Source organism: Bos taurus, chromosome 4 (genome assembly GCF_002263795.3).
Source record: "Bos taurus isolate L1 Dominette 01449 registration number 42190680 breed Hereford chromosome 4, ARS-UCD2.0, whole genome shotgun sequence".
Taxonomy (NCBI): domain Eukaryota; kingdom Metazoa; phylum Chordata; class Mammalia; order Artiodactyla; family Bovidae; genus Bos; species Bos taurus.
The window spans coordinates 63,499,487-63,519,309 of record NC_037331.1 but is presented as its reverse complement, the minus strand read 5'-3'; the positions used below and the strand labels follow the sequence as shown (position 1 = coordinate 63,519,309).

General features: G+C 34.2%; 1 protein-coding gene across 4 annotated transcripts in view; it reads left to right on the top strand.

Moving 5' to 3' along the window:
• BBS9 (Bardet-Biedl syndrome 9) overlaps positions 1–19,823 on the top strand; it is a 474,880-nt gene that overhangs the window by 210,928 nt on the left and 244,129 nt on the right. For all 4 annotated transcript variants that reach the window (XM_059885659.1, XM_005205480.5, XM_005205478.5 and 1 more), the window contains 4 exons: positions 4,280–4,382; positions 6,080–6,184; positions 8,378–8,392; positions 13,593–13,733. In XM_059885659.1, coding sequence (XP_059741642.1) covers positions 4,280–4,382; positions 6,080–6,184; positions 8,378–8,392; positions 13,593–13,733 — 364 coding nt within the window. The remainder of the gene's footprint in view (positions 1–4,279; positions 4,383–6,079; positions 6,185–8,377; positions 8,393–13,592; positions 13,734–19,823) is intronic.

Below are 19,823 nucleotides of genomic sequence, written 5' to 3'. Positions count from 1 at the left end.
TCTTAGAGATAGGAATACCAGACCTCCTGAGAAATCTGTATGCAGGTCAAGAAGCAACAGTTAGAACTGGATATGGAACAACAGACTGGTTCCAAATAGGAAAAGGAGTACGTTGAGGCTGTATATTGTCACCCTACTTATTTAACTTAGATGCAGAGTACATCATGAGAAACACTGGGCTGGATGAAGCACAATCTGGAATCAAGATTGCCAGGAGAAATATCAATAACTTCAGATATGCAGATGACACCACCCTTATGGCACAAAGTGAAGAAGAGCTAAAGAGCCTCTTGATGAAAGTGAAAGAGGAGAGTGAAAAAGTTGGCTTAAAGCTCAACATTCAGAAAACTAAGATCATGGCACCTGGTCCCATCACTTCAGGGCAAATAGATGAGGAAATAGTGGAAACAATGTCAGACTTTATTTTTGGGGGCTCCAAAATCACTGCAGTTGGTGACTGCAGCCATGAAATTAAAAGACACTTGCTTTTTGGAAGAAAAGCTATGACCAACCTAGACAGCTTATTAAAAAGCAGAGACATTACTTTGCCAACAAAGGTCCGTCTAGTCAAAGCTATGGTTTTTCCAGTAGTCATGTATGGATGTGAGAGTTGGACCATAAAGAAAGCTGAGCACCGAAGAACTGATGCTTTTGAACTGTGGTGTTGGAGAAGACTTTTGAGAGTCCCTTGTACTGCAAAGAGATACAACCATCTTAAAGTCCATCTTAAAGGAAATCAGTCCTGAATATTCACTGGAAGGTCTGATGCTGAAGCTGAATGAAACTCCAGTATTTGGCCACCTGATGCGAAGAACTGACTCATTTGAAAAGACCCTGATGCTGGAAAAGATTGAAGGTGGGAGGAGAAGGGGACGACAGAGGATGAGATGGTTGGATGGCATCATTGACTCAATGGACAAGAGTTTGAGTAAACTCTAGGAGTTGGTGATAGACAGGGGGGCCTGGCGTGCTGCAGTCCATGGGGTCACAGAGTCAAACACGACTGAGTGACGGAACTGAACTGACAGTCCAGTATGTAGGTTTTAGTTGCTCAGTCATGATACCTTAGACTGTAGCCTTTTTGCGATACCATTAACTGTAGCCTTCCAGGCTCCTCTGTCCATGGAGTTCTCTAGGCAAGAATACTGGAGTGGGTAGCCATTCCCTTCTCCAAGGGATCTTCCTGATGCAGGGATGGTACCTGGGTCTCCTGCATTGCAGTCAGATTGTTTACTATCTGAGCCACTAGGGAAGAATTATTATTAATAAAATATTTAAATTATATTCTATTTATTTAAAGGAATAGCCATTAGAAAGAATGTTGTCTGCAGTACTTGCATAGTTCTTCCTGTAATTACCATTAGGGTTTTACTAAAAAGGTATTATGAATTTTATAATAAATTTGTTCTCCTAGTAAACATGTTTTCTGCTGTACTTTACTAACTCTATAGTGTGCTTGTGTGAATGAATGACATGCCCTGTGCGGACCAAGTGTGGAGCCCTGCTCTGCGGTTCCAGGGTGACCTCATAAACAGCTTATGACAGAAACCTGTCGGGTGTTTATACCGACCTGGCAATGCCAAGAGGCACCCAACGTCTCCTTCGGGGACTGACCAGAAATGGGCAAAATGTGTGGACCGAACTCTCCTTTCTCAGTCAAATTTTCTGGTCTCTTTGACCATTTCATAACTTCACGGGAATTAGAGGTACTAACCTAATCTGTTGGATCATAGACTTTCAAGGGACTTGTGATCTACGCTGTTACTGTGTACTGTTACGCAGATTTCCCCCCATACCCAGGGCTCATAAAGTGAAAATCTGAGGGTTCATCGTTCATTTGGTGTATTTATTGTATTTATTTTCATCAATTATTGTCCTTTAAAATTTTTACTTTGCAAGTCAAAAATTTTATGTTTATTTTTAAATGGTACAGAATATACACATCAGATAAAATTAATACATTTACTTGAATCTAATTGTATATGTATAGTGTTTGTAGGCCAGTTATACTTATATATTATTTTTGTATCTGTAATTTGTATATATATGTGTGTGTGTATATGTATATAATTAAGGTATAGTTGATACATGCCTTTTACCTAAGAGAAAATTAAAAATGTCTTTTCTTAAAAATTAAGTATGCCCTTGCTTGTGCCCAGTCACTAAATCATGTCCAGCTGTTTTGTGACCCCCTGGACTGTGCCTGCCAGGATCCTCTGTCCATGGGATTTCCCAGGCAAGAATACTGGAGTGGGTTGCCATTTTCTTCTCCAGGGGATCCTTCCAACCTAGTGATCGAACCCAGGTCGCCTGGATTGGTAGGCAAATCTTTATCACTGAGCCACCAGGGAAGCCATGCCCTTGCATTATGCTAATTAGTAGTGAAATGAATCTGTCTTGTATACTATAGAGGCAAGACTGAATTGTTCCAAGGCAAAAAAGCCGTGTAGGAGAGAGCTTCTCAATTCTGGTTGTACATAGGTCTTACCTGGGGAACTGTTAAGAAAAATACCAATGCCCAGGTCTGCCCCCTGAGATTGTGACTTAATTGGTCTAGCAACGCTACCCGGCTAGTGACTGTAATAAATCTGGCTTACCATGTGGATAAACTTATCCAAAGGAGATGATTCAAAGAGGCTGGGATTTTTAGGATACAAATCCAAAGATAGAATGTTCCCAATGGAAGCCAGATCTTTAAGCTTTTTCTTTGATTCCGTTAGCACTGTGGCCCAGCAAAGATCTTTGGTCCTGATGAATTCTGCTAATGTTTCTCTTAAGGAGGAGTGAGAGAAGTTCTGGCCTTCTCAACCCATACTCACCCTATTTCTGAGGCAGTCTATTACCCCAGAATTCTTATCTATTAATTCTAATTGGAATGGGAGGGTTTTCTTAGCATCATCAACCAAGAGCACCAGTTTGGAAATACAGCCAGCTTAGAAATGTAGTCAATTAGTCAATATTGTCATTCTTTGATGTTTTCTAGAGTAGTTATGTCAGCTATTTTTGCTGCTAAGCCATCGAAGAAAATGTAGTATTTAAACTACATATGTATTTAAACTACTTAGTAAGGAAATCTTTAGAGAGCAATTAACTTCTGAAAAAGGTGATACACTGATACTAGATAAAATTAATAATTCATGATGCCACATCTGTAAAGAAGAATTAACACATACAATATTTTATGATGTAATTATTCACCAGATATGAGGGAAGATATTTTGGGTCTGCTATTGATAGAACATTTTTAATAGTTTTATTCAGTTATAATTCACATGCTATGCAATTATAGGTCCATAGGGTCACAACGAGTCATACACGACTGAAGTGACTTAGCATGCACGCATGCACAGAATCATCACCACAATTTAATTTTTGAACATTTTTGTCCCCCCCAGTAAAAACCCCGTATTCCTTAGCTGTTGCTTTCTTTTCTCTCCACACCCCCACCTTCAATCCTACTACCATCCCCAAGGAACTGCTAATCTGTTTTCTGTCTCTGTAGATTTGCCCTCTCTGGATATTTTGTATAAATTGCATCAAATAATAATGTGGTCTTTTTGTGACTGGCTTCTTTCATTTAACATATTAATAATGTAATATACCCATGTTGTAGCATGTATCAGTACTGTATTAGTTTTATTACTGAATAATATTTCATTGCATGGATATTCCATATTTTGTTTGTCACTTCATCAGTTTATGGACACTTGGGTTGTTTCTAATTTTGGTTGTTGTGAATAATACTGCGAATACATGTGTACAAGATTTTGGGTGGACATTTGTTTTATTTCTCTTAATAAGGAATTATGAGGTTAAGTGATAAATTTATGTTTAATTTTAAAAGAAACTATCAGACTTTTTTCTTGATTAGCTATACCATTTTACATTTCCATCAGCAATTTATGCAGGTTCTTGTTTCTCCACATTCTTGGTAACACCTGTTTTTACCTTTTTGATTATAGCATTTTAGTGGATATACAGTAGTATTCCAGTGTGGTTTTACTTTGTATTTCATACAGCGATTTTGAGCATTCTTTCATATGCTTGTTGGCTATTTGTATATCTTCTTGAGAAAAAGTCTGTTCGATTCCTTTGCCCAGTTTCTAACTGGGTAGAACTTTTTAATCTACTACTTATGTTACACATTATGTTTTGTGATAGCTCATTTTTTTCTTAGATGGCATTTCTCTAATTATTTGTTATTTTTAAAGTAGTTGTAGTATTCTATCAATTTGGAAAAAATGTAATTTTCTGTTAATAGCAATTTTTGTTTTCTCAGGTCACACTGAAGAATCGAGTGGCATTGCAGAAGATCAAATTATCAATCTATGTGCAACCACCTTTAGTACTAACTGGTGATCAGTTCACCTTTGAATTTATGGGTAAGTGTTTTCTTTTGGCTGAAAGTCTATCATGGTGTGAGGTTTTTTTAATTAATTTTTTTATTAGTAGATGTATTTCATGGCTATATTTCTTATCTGAATATATCAGGTATTTTCCTGAAATCAATGTGTTGTTTTGCTTGTATTTCCTCTCTGAACATCAGTCAGGGACATTCAATGAATGGCTGTTGAACCATAGTAATTACAGATTTTCAAGCAATTTTCTTAACTAAATGGACCTGCAATTGTACTTCATTACTATATTTTGGAAGAATTTTTTAATGGTGCTTCTCTAGTGAGCTATTTGTTGAGTCACTAGAAAGAATATTTATTGGCTTTGGAGTGTGGCCTGAATTTGAATTTTGGCTCTGACACTCAAGGGCTTCCCTTGTTGCTCAGCTGGTAAAGAATCCTGTCTGCAATGTGGGAGACCTGGGTTTGATCCCTGGATGCAGAAGATCCCCTGGAGAAGGGAAAGGCTACCCACTCCAATATTCTGGTCTAGAGAATTCCATGAACTATATAGTCCATAGGGTTGTGAACAGTCGGACACGACTGAGTGACTTTCACTTTCACTTTCTAACACTCACTCAGTGTAACCGTGGGCAAACTGCTTTGGTAATTAGATGGAACCTCAGTTTTTTTTTAATCTTCAGAAAGGGGATAATGGTATCTGTCTTGCAGAACTATTTTAATTTGAATTTAATCAGAAAATTGATTAGATTTAATTAGAAAATGAATCTATGTATGATATTTGTAATAATGCTTAAAATAGTAGACAGGTAATAAATGACAACTCTGTAAGATTTATTTGTATAGAGTCTGTCTTACCACTTACATCCAAGTTGTCATTAGTTCTGATAAAATGACTTCTGAATTGTCTTTCAACTCTTTTTCTGTTTTTCTTTATGCCACTGTTTAGATGGGAACCCTATGTTTTACCCATAAAAATCAGGACCATCTCTTTTTTTTTCTTTATATAACTAACCTTTACCTGAGTGCCTGGCAGATAGTGGAAACTCAATAAGTACTCATTGAATCAGTGAATGAGTGGTTAGTGGTTGAGGTAAACTTGTAGGTGGCATCTTTATCTGCAAAATTTTCACAGTACTTCCAAGTTGTCTTTCTAAAACATTCTGGATAATTAATGTTTTCCAGTTGAAAACTTTTTATAGCTCTCTAATACATGTTGGAGGTCAAGTACATGAATATGGAAGGCTATGTACAATCTGCTAAGTTGCTACAGTTTTAGTTACATGCATATCCAGTTCCCCCTTTCATTTTCTCCTGCAGTCTGTGTTCTAGCCATGATAAAGCACTATTTCCCACTCCCAAATTCTCTTTCCCTTTGTGTACCTTTTTTTTTGTTCATCCTGCCTGTTTGTCTGAGTAAAGAGAGGCAGTGGTGTGGAATGGTGGATGCCCTTGTTCTGGAGTCAATTCCTACCTCTGTCTTAACTATATGACCTTGGGCAAGCTTTTTAGTCTCTGTCACCATTTTCCTCATGCACCAAAAATGGGGATAATAATAGTGACCACCATGTAGGATTGTTGTGAGGATTAAATGAATTAATCTATGTAAGTGTTATGTAAAATGCTTAAGACAGTAGCTGGCATGCAGTGTGTATCTAATTTCAGTTGTTGTTAATAATAATTGCCTAAAATTATGTAACATATTATTTTTACATTACTTATAGCACCAGAGATGACTAGAACTGTAGGCTTTTCCGTTTATCTCAAAGGAAGTTATTCACCACCTGAATTGGAAGGAAATGCTGTTGTTTCTTATTCCAGACCAACAGGTAAACATATAGTTCACATATTTATAAGCCTAATAATCACTTCTTTTAAATTATTGGAGTTGTGGGTTAAATGTTTAAGTGTTTAAGGTGGGAAAACACATTGTAAATATTATTAAAAGAAAAAATATTATTACATAGTGTTAAATAAAAAATATCTGTCCAAGTTACTTTCATGTGTTATGAATAATTAGTGATGTCTATTCAGCTGATTTCTATATGTAATGTTTGATTATATCTTTCAATTAATAGTGAATATTATGTTTTTTATTCTCACTAGAAGAATTTATCTAGTCAGACTTCACATATTTGAGCTAAACAGAAAAGCCTAGTCTGAATTAGTAAAAATCGCCATATAGGTTACTCTAATATTAAGGCAGTCTTTAGAGTTTCAGACACTGCTTTAGTGATTAAATAAAACTCTTTAGTATCTTACATGTTAAAATACTTAAGAACAGGATCTGTATTATTTCAAGAAACTAATAGATCAAAAAGTTCTCTTTAGACCAGTAGAGATCCAGTTGTTGTAAATTTCAAGTTGGATTCAATTTTACAGTTTATTTGTGTTTTTGTATAGTGAATTTTTCATAGTAACAGTTTGACAATTAGCTGGTTGATAAATTATAGTCATTGCTTTTTAAAAAAAAGTTTAAATGTATTTTTTCATAGTAACAGTTTGACAATTAGTTGGTTGATAAATTATAGTCATTGCTTTTTTAAAAAAAGTTTAAATGTAGTATAACATTCAGCAATGTTGCATTTGTGCTTTTAAGCATTTCTGTACAGTTGTCTTAGTTTAAAAAGCCTTAGAGATGCCATATTCATATTTTTTCTGTTGATATACACTTTGGTTACTTAGCAATATTTTTATGTAATTGTCACCCTACCTACTGTGCTAATGAGGCACCTTGGCAATGTTTTTAAAATTGTAGTTCTTATTTTGTCTCAGTGAATTTTCTGGTTTTTGCATTGACAACTCTATACTTGGAGGTGTATTTTTTTTAAATAACTTTAGTACATGTTTTCAAAATCTGTTTCATCTTTGTAAATAATTTTATTTTAAATTATAAAAAATCATTTTTAGCCAAAAGTGACCACTTTAACCTTTTACCTATATTTTCAAAATATGAGGTAGTGTAAATATTTTATGTGTAAGCAGCTTTGAGAAAGCTGGCTTCAGAAAGAAATACAAGACTTCGGTAAGGGATCAAGAAATGATGGACATTTTAGTTGGATATTTCTGAAAAGAACATTGAAATGTTCAGTGAGTTGTGAAATAAAAAATAGGACATGTTGGCTAAAATCTCTAGATAATTTATCATTAATTGGACATCTCCATTATACTTATTATCTTTATAATACTGTAAAGCTTATTATACTTTTTATCTTTGTTACTCCTTGAAAATATAGTTGTAGAAATTGTTGATGCCTTAATTCAACTAATTATTTCATTTATCTTTAAGGAAAAGTAGTTGAAAATAAATTTAAAATAAATAAATGGAATACCTAGCAAGTAGACAAAAGCTTAAAACTACGCTATAAAGTTATTAAATCATTTGGTGAGCTTATGGTTGCACATACCATTTTTAGCTATTACGCTTTTGTATAGATGGATTTTGAAAGATTATAAATTATTACTAAAACAAAGAGCATAGATAATAATTGGCTGAAAGCTAATTAGAAATTAAAGTAAAAACAAGTCTATAAAAGTAAAAGAATACCAAGACAAGCTGGAAAAAAAGACATTGTTCCATAATAATATCTACTGATTAAAGTCATAATATAAGCAAGGCTAACTGGAAATATTAATTATATGTATTTGCCTTTAGCTCATTTTCTTCCCCCAAAATTCATGTAATGCTCTTGATGTTATTTACATATTGAATATGGTTTGTTTTTGGTTAGATCATATATCTTTACCTCTTTTTGCCACATTTATACTAGAATAACACCCTCTCATGGACTTGTGAGAGTGGAAGAACAAATATATTATTAGATTCCAGCTATTCATATTATATTCTTCAACTGTGAATTGGCTTATATTTATTGGAGGGCCATTTATGTCGTTTGTATGAATCTTTAAAGTTTTAATTTATTTTTTAAGCAGATGAGCATTAAATTTGTGCTGTAATTTTATGACATAATTTGTTGTATTCTTTCTCCCCTATCCCTTTTTGCATTGCCTCTGATGGATAGAGCGAAATCCTGATGGTAAGTGAAAAGATAATTTAGAACAAAATGAATTTCAGAAGTGAAATTTGATTAGTAATTGAATTGTGGTATTATCCTTTGAATGAATTCTTTTTATGGACTGCTGTTTTGACTCTAGCAACCTCTTTAGGGTGATTCAGTGCCTTAATTTGGCTATGGAGAAGACAATAGATATTTCCGTAATAGATACTTGTCATTCATTATTAGTTGTTTCAGAGTCATGAGAAACAATGAAACTTCATGACTTTTTGAACAAAACCTAAGCTGTCATTGACTACTTATGTCTGTAAGTTACTCGTGATTTGCCTGTATGCTCTGTTATCTTAGTTTACTTAAAAAGAGTAAGGAAAACAATTCTGAATTCTAAATTGTCTGATTCTGTATACCCCCAAAGATTCACCTCTTTCTCTGATCAGAATGCCATGTGTACTCAGTCTGTGGGCCTATTCCTTGTTTTGTTTAGAATTTGTAGGGAAATATTATCAAGAATCTGACCCCTTGAACTTGCCTGGGTCAGTGTTGTCACTTTTTGTCTTCTCCAAATCCTTTGTTTACGACTTTGCTATAATACTTATCATAATATGAATTTCTTTGTTCCTTAGGTCTCCCTAGTAGATTTCTGAGCTCTTTGAGAGCAGGGTTCAAGTCCCTGAATTGTGCAGTATTCTGATTATATGGGAGGCACTCTAAAAGTATCTTCTACTTTGATTATTTTTCTTTCTAGACACAGACTTAATGGGATGGTATGTCTTAGTTTATTAGTCATTTTAAGATTAATATTTGATAATATTAATTGGTAATATTAGATAAATAAAATACTTAATGGCCTTGCTGCTGCTGCTGCTGCTAAGTCGCTTCAGTCGTGTCCGACTCTGTGTGACCCCATAGACAGCAGCCCAGCAGGCTCCTCTGTCCATGGGATTCTCCAGGCAAGAATACTGGAGTGGGGTGCCATTTCCTTCTCCAATGCATGAAAGTGAAAAGTGAAAGTGAAGTCGCACAGTCGTGTCCGACCTTCGTGACCCCATGGACTGCAGCCTACTAGGCTCCTCTGTCCATGGGACTTTCCAGGCAGGAGTACTGGAGTGGGGTGCCATGGCCTTAATTACTCATGTAGTTGTGGTGGTACCAACAACCTGAATTGCATAGTGTCTGGAAGATGAAAATATATTTATATGAGAAATATTTTAACAGAAATAAGCTTTTAGCTTACATAAAGTGTACTTGTCAAATTAGAGTTTGGGTTATTAAAAATATTAATAATGAATATTTACATTTTACTTTGCAAGATTGCATGTAACTGATAAGATTTTGCAATAACTTTTAGAAAATTCTGTATTATTATTTAAATTATTTGTTTTGAGTTAAAAAAAATCTGTAAAGGTTATTATTGAAAGTAATTTATTCCCTTTTGCTATAAATTCAGATCAAACTATGAGAAAAAAATCACAATATATGGAAATTTTAGTATTTCAGTGCAAAGCTAAAGGCAGTTTGAATAATCTCTTATGCTATATTTAAAAATTTTAATTAAGCTTCAGGAGTAGAGTTGAAATATTCAGCTTCACCTAGTATGCAAAAAAATAATATGTTGCCACTTAGATCTTACTTATACACAAAGCTTCACATTTCAAAGACTGTTCCATTTTATTGACCTGATCTGTTCAGACTGTATTGCAGATAAGCAGTCCTGCTTTTACATGTGGAAAAAGAGAAGCAAATGAGGTTTTATGTTGTCCCATAAGAGTTAGTCTCCATTATTTCTGCATTAGAGTTACATGACATGGGCAGTGTAAAACATGACTGCAGATGGAGCACAGTACGTAGCCAGACATAACAGGAAGGGATCAAGGAAGTTCTGGCTACCAGACTTTGCTACTGCTTCGGGCCCCTTGTTTTCAATACGAAATGACTCTAGCAGGCCCCTGGAAAGAGTTCTAAAGGCATTATATAGATGTGTAATATATAGTTATTCTACTCTGGTATATAAGTTCTTTTTCCTTTTTTTTTAAAGCACATTTTGGCTTCCCTCTTGACAGTGATACTGGTCTCTTGGGTGTGCCAGGGGTAATTAGAATTCTCTTTCTGGAAAAACTGTTCTGTCAGGAGTGATTTTGATGTGAATTTTGTCTGTAAGTGTTAACTAATTTTGTGATTAATCGCACCATAGTAATTGTGACTGTCCATTTCCTCTAGTAAGCTAGCAGGGGAAGTGTTTGAAGGAGAGGTGATTATATTTGTTAAAAAACTGTAGAACAAAGTCAGTCTGATGACTGAGTAGGCCAATATTTGCGTATTACAAATGACCAAATTTTCTTCTCTCTCAGCATTATACTCAGAGAGTTGAATAAGCCAAATAGCCTATTTTGCCAACAAAATATTGCTGATGGTAGACAATTAGGGCAAGTTAGGCTCTTTCAGTACTTTGGCCACCTCATGCGAAGAGTTGACTCATTGGAAAAGACTCTGATGCTGGGAGGGATTGGGGGCAGGAGGAGAAGGGGACGACAGAGAATGAGATGGCTGGATGGCATCACTGACTTGATGGACGTGAGTCTGAGTGAACTCCGGGAGTTGGTGATGGACAGGGAAGCCTGGCGTGCTGCGATTCATGGGGTCGCAAAGAGTCAGACACGACTGAGCGACTGAACTGAACTGAGGCTCTTTCAACTAAGCTGAAAGCTACCCTACTAGCAACTTTGGAAAGTCTTCAAATACATATAATTTTTTTCTTTCCTTATTATAGATACACATATGCATACCCTCACACATACCTCTACACATCTCTGGCTTCAGGTTTAGGTACAATTATAGCCTGAAGATTAATTGGTAGGCTATTTTACATTTCAAGTTTCTTAAGAAAATGTAAACCTCAGTAGAAATGTGCCTCTGATAAACCCAATGTTTAAATGCTAGACATTATATTTTGAAATGTTTAGGTTTTAATTTGATGGGAAGTATTCTAAAATACTGGCTTTGTAATTTTTATTTTTAAAGATTTGGTTTCCTTAAACTTATTTCTAAAGGATTTCATATTCTTTTTTTCTTCCCTAATGGTAAAACTTCTCAAGCTGCCATCATTTAAAAAATAGCCATAATCATTTTATTAAGTATGTGTCATCATTTTTCAAAATAATGTTTTCCAAATGTCCTATGAAACAGGTTTACAATTCTTGGAGAGAAAAGAAATTCTGGAGAGGTTCTACAAATCTTAGCAACTGCTGACCATTGCCCTAGTGTGTGATATTGTCATTAACTGACTTAACTGAACTGTGAATTGAGTTACAATGTATTACCCTTTTTGGGTTTATTAGTGCTTGCAATCCATTTGTTTCAATTTCTGAAAACATGTATATACCACTAGTTTTTTTAGCTCTGGGTTCTTGGAGATTTAGGGCAATAATCTTCAAATATATATAAGTAATGTAAAGCTAGCATTGATCATGATTAATTTTGTTTTACCACAAATTCAGTCAGTACCTGGTCCAAGTGAAGCTGAGCCACAGTTTTAGCAGTATAATTTTAAAAGAGTGTTTACAGCTAAATTTTATTTGAACAATTAGCTCAGACTTGGTTGAAAGTACATAGATGATAGCTTCTCTTTGTGCATGTACAGAATTGTCAGAGATGAAGTGTTTTTTTCCCCCGTTATTCTATTCATTTAAAATGAAGGAAATGGAAATAGGCTTCAGTTTCCTGGTTCTTTCCAGATTGCATCTATTAATTGAGGCTGTAATTTATATATTGTAGAGGAAGCATATTAGTAGGTATATTTTCATAATTTGGGGATGTATGGAATATATGAAGTTGGAAAGAATAATACTTTGTGATATTTTTTTATGGTGATATTGATAGTTGTGGTTTGAGCAGTAGCTTAGATCATGTTACCATAATATTTTGAGTCAAAACATTTCATCACTGTTAAGTACAAATACATATGCCTCTAAAACCTCACAAAATGTCAGGAAATAATACCCTGGGACTTTTCTGAAGAGACACCAGTTATAATTTGCATCTAGGATTCCAGGAGAAGTGAATTTAACATCTGTTCATTATGAGCAAAAAATGAGCTATGTAAAATTTGATGGATAATAGATTATATTGAAGAGAATGACAAATATGCTCCACATGCTCTGAAAAAGTATTTAATTGACCTCATATATCAGTATGTTTGCCATTTTTGATGATATCTCACTGTCCTTGTGAATAAGTAGTACTGAAAAGCATACTCCCAGCTTGGTTGTAGAATAAACCACACAACTCCAATTGGCATTAACAGAATGTATTGCTAATTCTAGGAATCCTACCTTGGGATCATGTCTCCAAAATTTCCTTCTTCTGCTTTCCTATTTTTAAGCTGAGCCTAGTTTGCTTTGGTTTCAGTTTCATTTTTTATAAAAATATTAAAAGGAATGGCTTTTAAAACTTTAAATTCTTATATAAAAATCTTCATTGTTATTTATTCATGAAATTGCCTATTTCAATATGCCTCTATACTTTCTGAAAAAATTTGAGAATTGAGTGACTGTGTAAACCTTTCAGAATACTGTTTAAAAGTGATATGTGAAGTTAAATGAATTGGGAAAATTTTATTTGTATGAAAGTAATATTCTTAATTTGATATGTAAAATGACATGAAGTTTATTAGAACTTCAGTAGGACAAATTCTGCTTTCATGCTCATAATTTATTGCAAATTGTTAATTGTACTTTGAATATTTAGTAAATAAAAAAGCTAAAGATTAAAAGATTGGGGAGATAGAGAAATGATTAGATATGGTCATACAGAGTATTCCTGATATAAACTTCATATTCTTTGCTCATTTTAGCTGATAGTCTTGGATTAGGACTAGAGCTTTGACAGTCTTAAAGACAGTTTAGTAATTGAATATAACTGCATATAATGTTTTATATAACATTCAACTGTGAATTTTTAAAAATGATATTATTATTAAAGGCAGAGCTTATACTTATGCTCCTTTTTAAGATTTTATTTTTGCCTTGTACCTTTGGATAATAATGTAAATACATAAATTATGATAATGCTTTCCAGTTATTTCAGTTGTGCTAGATGAAATGGTCAGGTAGCAAACATTTAAACTAAGATATGTTGCTACCATGTAGTACAATTAGGGAAGTAATACAGTTTTTTTCTTATTTGTCAAATTTATGAGTATATATTTCTCTCTTTTTAATTTCAGGCATTCCTCGAGTTAGCCAATGTAAGTTTAGACTTCCCCTGAAATTAGTCTGCTTACCAGGCCAGCCTTCAAAAACTGCAAGCCACAAACTAACTATTGATACCAACAAATCTCCAGTCAGCCTTCTCAGTCTCTTTCCAGGTAGGACTTTTGAAGTAACATGCCTGTAACATCAGAAATGTTAAGAATTTAGAATGGAATCCTTCATCAACAGGTAATGATAGGGTAATTATCAGATAATTGTTAAGTCAGAATATAAAAATACCTCAAGGGTTTTTTCCTCTTGTTTGCCTGTTCAAAGGCGAATGGGTTATATCAACAAGGTAATAAAGTGTACCTTTTAAGTTTGATTGGAATTATTATAATCATTATTTTGCTTCAGAATACAGAAATGAAAACATCAAATGTTTCTTTTTAGACCGTGGGATTTTTTGGCTTGGAATGTAAATATTTATTATTCATCTTTACTGTAGGTTTTTGAATATATCCTTTTCTAAGCATATAAATATTTATTATTCATCTTCATTGTAGGTTTTTAGAGATGTACCTTTTAAAAGTATATTCTTATGCCTCTGAAAAGTAATCTCTTAAGTAGGTGTTTGTGATTCCGCTGTCTTCAGCAGTTGAAAGGGACAGTGTTCATTCTCTGCCTCTGATGTTTTAGAAGGGGTTTCATGTATAAAGCTTGAATATCACAGTGAACATTTGGGGTAATTGGGAATCTGTGACTTTCTCCAGGTGTTGGTTTTTCTTTTTTGAGTAAGTTAGAAAAGAGAGAAACACTGATTGGATCAAACATCTGTAGTTGCCAGGGTTTCTAATGTGTCATATCTATTAACTTTCTCGGTGATGAGGTGGAATTAAAAAAATACCTGGGAATTAAATCAACCCTTTTAAATCCATCATTAAAATTCAGCACTGTTGACTGTAAGATGCATCTTCACCCTTGCATTAGTGGATAGGATTTAGAATACAAAGTATTTCCCACAAGGTTTAGAAATTTATGGTAAGTCAACTTTTGTGTTATTAACTACTTAAAGTGATTAACATTTACTTTTCATTAATTTGAAGTCTTTTTAAAAAGCTTTATTTATATATAACTCTATGAAAATCTCCAAGATGCTCTTTATTACACTTAATCTATTCTTTAGTTTAAATGAATTTGAGTGAATGAGCATGTGTGTGTGTGCTTGTGTGTCTGTAGTTAACAAGTAGTTTTGTGCCTTTTGGTTTCTTATTCCCTTCCCTTCTCTCTCTCCTAGTCAATTTTCTTGTAACAAATTTGGATTATAAAAAGGGAAGAGTCACTGCTTTTGTAGCATCTTATACAAACATACTAGTTCCTTGGTCTCCTATCCTGACAATATAAATTGTATATGCTGCATGCTAAATTTATTAATATCTTTGAAAAATGTTTAAGTCTGGCTTCTGAGTGGTCAATCTTTACTGTAGATGGCTGAAACCAATAGAGATTAAATAAGAATGCATGCTTTTGACCAGAGAAGGAATCTGTGTAAGCTCTGGTTGGGTAGAAGTACTAAGGAAAGCTTAAATAACTCATTCATTTCTGTCCTGATTCTGGACTTAGTTGTTTTGATGTATCGTAGGTTCATCAGCATATATTTGCATTTTATTCATTTTAACAATGGGACTCAATGACAAATTTTTAAAAATTTCCCTAGCCAAGACATGGAAGCAACCTAGATGTCCATCAGCAGATGAATGGATAAGAAAGCTGTGGTACATATACACAATGGAGTATTACTCAGCCATTAAAAAGAATACATTTGAATCAGTTCTAATTAGGTGGATGAAACTGGAGCCTATTATACAGAGTGAAGTAAGCCAGAAGGAAAAACATAAATACAGTATACTAACGCATATATATGGAATTTAGAAAGATGGTAACAATAACCCGGTGTACGAGACAGCAAAAGAGACACTGATGTATAGAACAGTCTTATGGACTCTGTGGGAGAGGGAGAGGGTGGGAAGATTTGGGAGAATGGCAATGAAACATGTAAAATATCATGTAGGAAACGAGTTGCCAGTCCAGGTTCGATGCATGATGCTGGATGCTGGGGGCTGGTGCACTGGGACGGCCCAGAGGGATGGTATGGGGAGGGAGGAGGGAGGAGGGTTCGGGATGGGGAGCACATGTATACCTGTGACGGATTCATTTTGATATTTGGCAAAACTAATACAATTATGTAAAGTTTAAAAATAAAACAAAATTAGAGAAAAAAAAAAAAAAAATTTCCCCTAAGATTCAGTTTATGAATACAGTGTGTTCTCTTTTGAATTTCCAGATTTGTATTCATATTAAACATACTGGAATCCTGTAATTATTTAACATAAATACTCTTGCTACTTTTTTACTTTCTATAATATATTCATTCTTGCTATATGTGACTTTTATATGTTAATATTAAAGTTGCTATTGCAAATTTATTTTCTAATGGAAATAAATGAATGCTCTTCATAGAGAAGGAATAAAACAACTTTTAGTCTACATCTCTTCCTATTTGTTTATTTCAGCACTTTTTTGTATATTTAAAATAGCTTTAATTTTTCTGGTTACAAAAGATTTCTGAAATTTAGCAATGGATAACCAAGAAGAAAAAAACAAAAGTTACTGATAATTCTACAACCGAGCAGTTTCTACTTATATTTCATTACATTTCCCTACTCTTTTAAAAAATATTTTCTCTAAGCATTTCATCCCACCAAAGAATATTACTTTGCATATTGTTATGAAACACCTTTCTATGTAATTAGATTTTTATTTTATGATTTTTAATAATTATATGCTAGTCTATCATAAATCTGTCTGTAAAATCATTTGCCCAGCATTATAGTTTTCAACATTTATGTTGTTTTCAGTTTATTAATACTATAAATATATTACATCAGTGATTCTCTTAATTTATTATTATTTCTTTGATGAATATCTAAAAGCAGAATTACAGAGTCCAACAAAGGGTGATATTTTTAAAGCTTTTGAAACATAATGTGAAATTGACTTTCTGAAGGGCCATACTAGTTAACTTTATCAACAGTGTTTGAATGGAGGTATCTAGGGCCCCAAATCCTGGCTAGTAGAGAATATTCTAATTATAAAAAAACCTTTAATATGCTTAATGGCTATACAGAAAATATTTACATACATACATATATATAAATAATTGGGTGATTTTGGCTAAGTGTGATTTAAGCAAGATAATATAAATTTCTTGATCTCGATTAAAGAGGTCCAGAAGTGGGTATGAAAGCTGGTCTGATGGTTTGTGAATATTGTCAAAGACCCAGTTTTGTTTTCTCTTTGAAATGTGCACTCTCTAGTATGTTGGCTTCTTCCATGGCAATAAGATAGCTGCTTTGGATTTGTTGTTCAGTTGCTAAGTCACGTCCAATTCTTTGCAACCTCATGGATTGCAGCAAGTCAGGCTTCCCTGTCCTTCATTATCTCCTGGAGTTTTTCAAATTCATGCCCATTGAGTCAGTGATGCTATCTAACTGTCTCAACCTCTGCTGCTCTTGTCTTCAATCTTTCCCAGCATCAGGGTCTTTTCCAATGAGTTGGCTCTTCGGATCAGGTGGGCAAAGTGTTGGAGCTTAGCTTCAGCATCAGTCTTTCCAATGAATATTCAAGGTTGATTTCCTTTAGGATTGACTGGTTTGATCTCTTTGCTGTCCAGGGGACTCTCAAGAGTCCTCTCTAGCATCACAATTCAAAAGCATCAATTTTTAGGCGCTCAACCTTTCTTTATGGTCCATCTCTCAAAGTGGCAACTCACTCCAGTACTCTTGCTGGAAAATCCCACGGATGGAGGAGTGTGGTAGGCTACAGTCCATGGGGCTACAAAGAGTCAGACATGACTGAGTGACTTCACTTCCACTTTCACTCACATCCGTACATGCCTACTGGGAAAACCATAGCTTTGACTATACCAACCTTTGTTGGCAAAGTGATGTCTTTCCTTTTTAATATGCTGTCTAGGTTTGTCATAACTTTCCTTCCAGGGAGCAAGTGTCTTTTAATTTCATGGCTGCAGTAACTTTCCACAGTGATTTTGGAGCCCAAGAAAATCAAATCTGTCACTGCTTCCACTTTTTCCCCTTCTATCTGCCATGAAGCGATGGGACTGGATGCCATGATCTTAGTTTTTTGAATGCTGAGTTTTAAGTCAGCTTTTTCACTCTCTTTTCACTCTCATCAAGAGGCTCTGTTTTCCCTCCTCACTTTCTGCCATTAGAGTGCTTTAGCTTAAGTCATCTAACTACAAGGCAGGAAGTAGAGGAAAGAGATGACTATGGTAATAACTTTTATCAGAAAGGCATGTTTCCATAAAGTTCATAGGAGATTTCTACTTATGGCTTAGTAGCCATAATATTGTCACATGGTCTCTTCTACAGTAAAGGGAGCTGAGAACTAATGTAGATGGGCTAAGAAAAAGGAGTTGGGAATAGATGTTAAGTTAGCTGACATTCAGTGTACGTCATGATACCAGAAATTTTACAGAAAAATTTTACTTAAATGTTATACCAAATAGCATGCTATTGTAGCAGTCTTTTATGGTACTCAAATATATGGCTATCTTTGTGAATCAATTTGTATTTTAATATCAATGTAATATTCTATTGTTTCCCTGGTGGTTCAGATGGTAAAGAATCTGCCTGCAATGCAGGTGACGTGGGTTCAATCCCTGAGTTGAGAAGATCCCCTGGAGAAGGGCAGGGCAAACTACTCCAGGATTCTTGCCTGGAGAATTCCATGGACAGAGGAGCCTGGTGGGCTACAGTCTATAGGGTCACATAGAGTCAGAAACGACTGAGCATCTTTCACTTTCTGTTGTTTGGAGGTACCATGTACATAGCTTTTTTGTACTTCTCTGTTTTTCTTTGGAGGAATTTTTTGAGGATAAATGGCTGAGTTAAAGGATATGCACTTTTGAAAACTGTATTCAAATACCAAAGTTACTTCCAGAATAATTATATGAAGTCACACACTCAACATCGGGGTTTGTACTGAGTAGCAGCTGGATTTAAATCTTAAAATTTTTGACATGGGTATGTGAAAAGTGGCATCTCTTTTTAAAATTTGCATTTCTAAATTATTTGTTAGCATAGAAATTTTGTAATTTTTATTAATTACTTGTACTCTTTTAACATATAAAGTTTTTTAGGTTGTAAAATTTATTTTAAAGTTTCATTTCATTTTTTTTTTTTAGTTTCAAATTTTCATGTTGTGCTTAAAATGATCTTTATTTTAAGATTATAAAATATTTGCTTATCTTTCTTCTGGTACATTTTAATACCTTCTTTAATTCACAAACAGTTTCAGTGTATTTTTTTTCTTTTATAAAAAACAACTTTATTAGAGTATAACTTATGTACATGTACACATCGGTAAGTTTTGGTGTTTACGTATACCTTTGAAACCATCCCTACAATCATGATGCTGAAAGTATCCATCACCCCAAAGAGTTTCTTTGTTCTGCTTTGTTAGCCTTTCCCCTCCACCCCCAGGCAACACTTGTTTTCTTTCTGTCACTATAGATAAGTTTGTATTTTCTAAAATTTTGTAAAATGGAAATACTCAGTATGTACTCTTTTTTGGTCTCCCTTATCAGATTATGTGATTTGCAAATATTTCCTCCCAGTCTGTGGTGTATATTTTCATTCTTTTAACAATGTCTTTGGAAGAGCAGAAATTCTTAATTTTGCTAAAGCCCAACCTATCAGTTTTTTTTCTTTTATGGATCATGATTTTAATGTTATATCTAAAAAATTTTTGCCCAACTCAAGGTTACAAATTTTTTCTCATATGTTTTTTCTACAAGTTTTCTAGTTTCATGTTTTGCATTTAGGGATATTATTTATTTTGAGTTGATATGTGTGTATGGTGTGAGATAGGGATAAAATTCCTGTTTTTGCATGTAAATATCTAATGTGCCAGTACTACTTTTGAAAAGCCTATCGTCTTGCACTGAATAGTCTTTGAAAAGTTGTTGAAAATCCTCTGACTATACATCATAAGACTATATAAATAATTGGAATGTATATATATATATTTCTGCTCATTTTGTTCCATTTATCTATCTTTGTCCATCATTATTTCTATATACCAAATAGTGTCTCGGGGCTTCGTAGGTGGCGCTATGTAGGAGATGTAAGAGACGAGGCCTAGTTCAATCCCTGGGTCAGGAAGATCCCCTGGAAGAGGGCAGG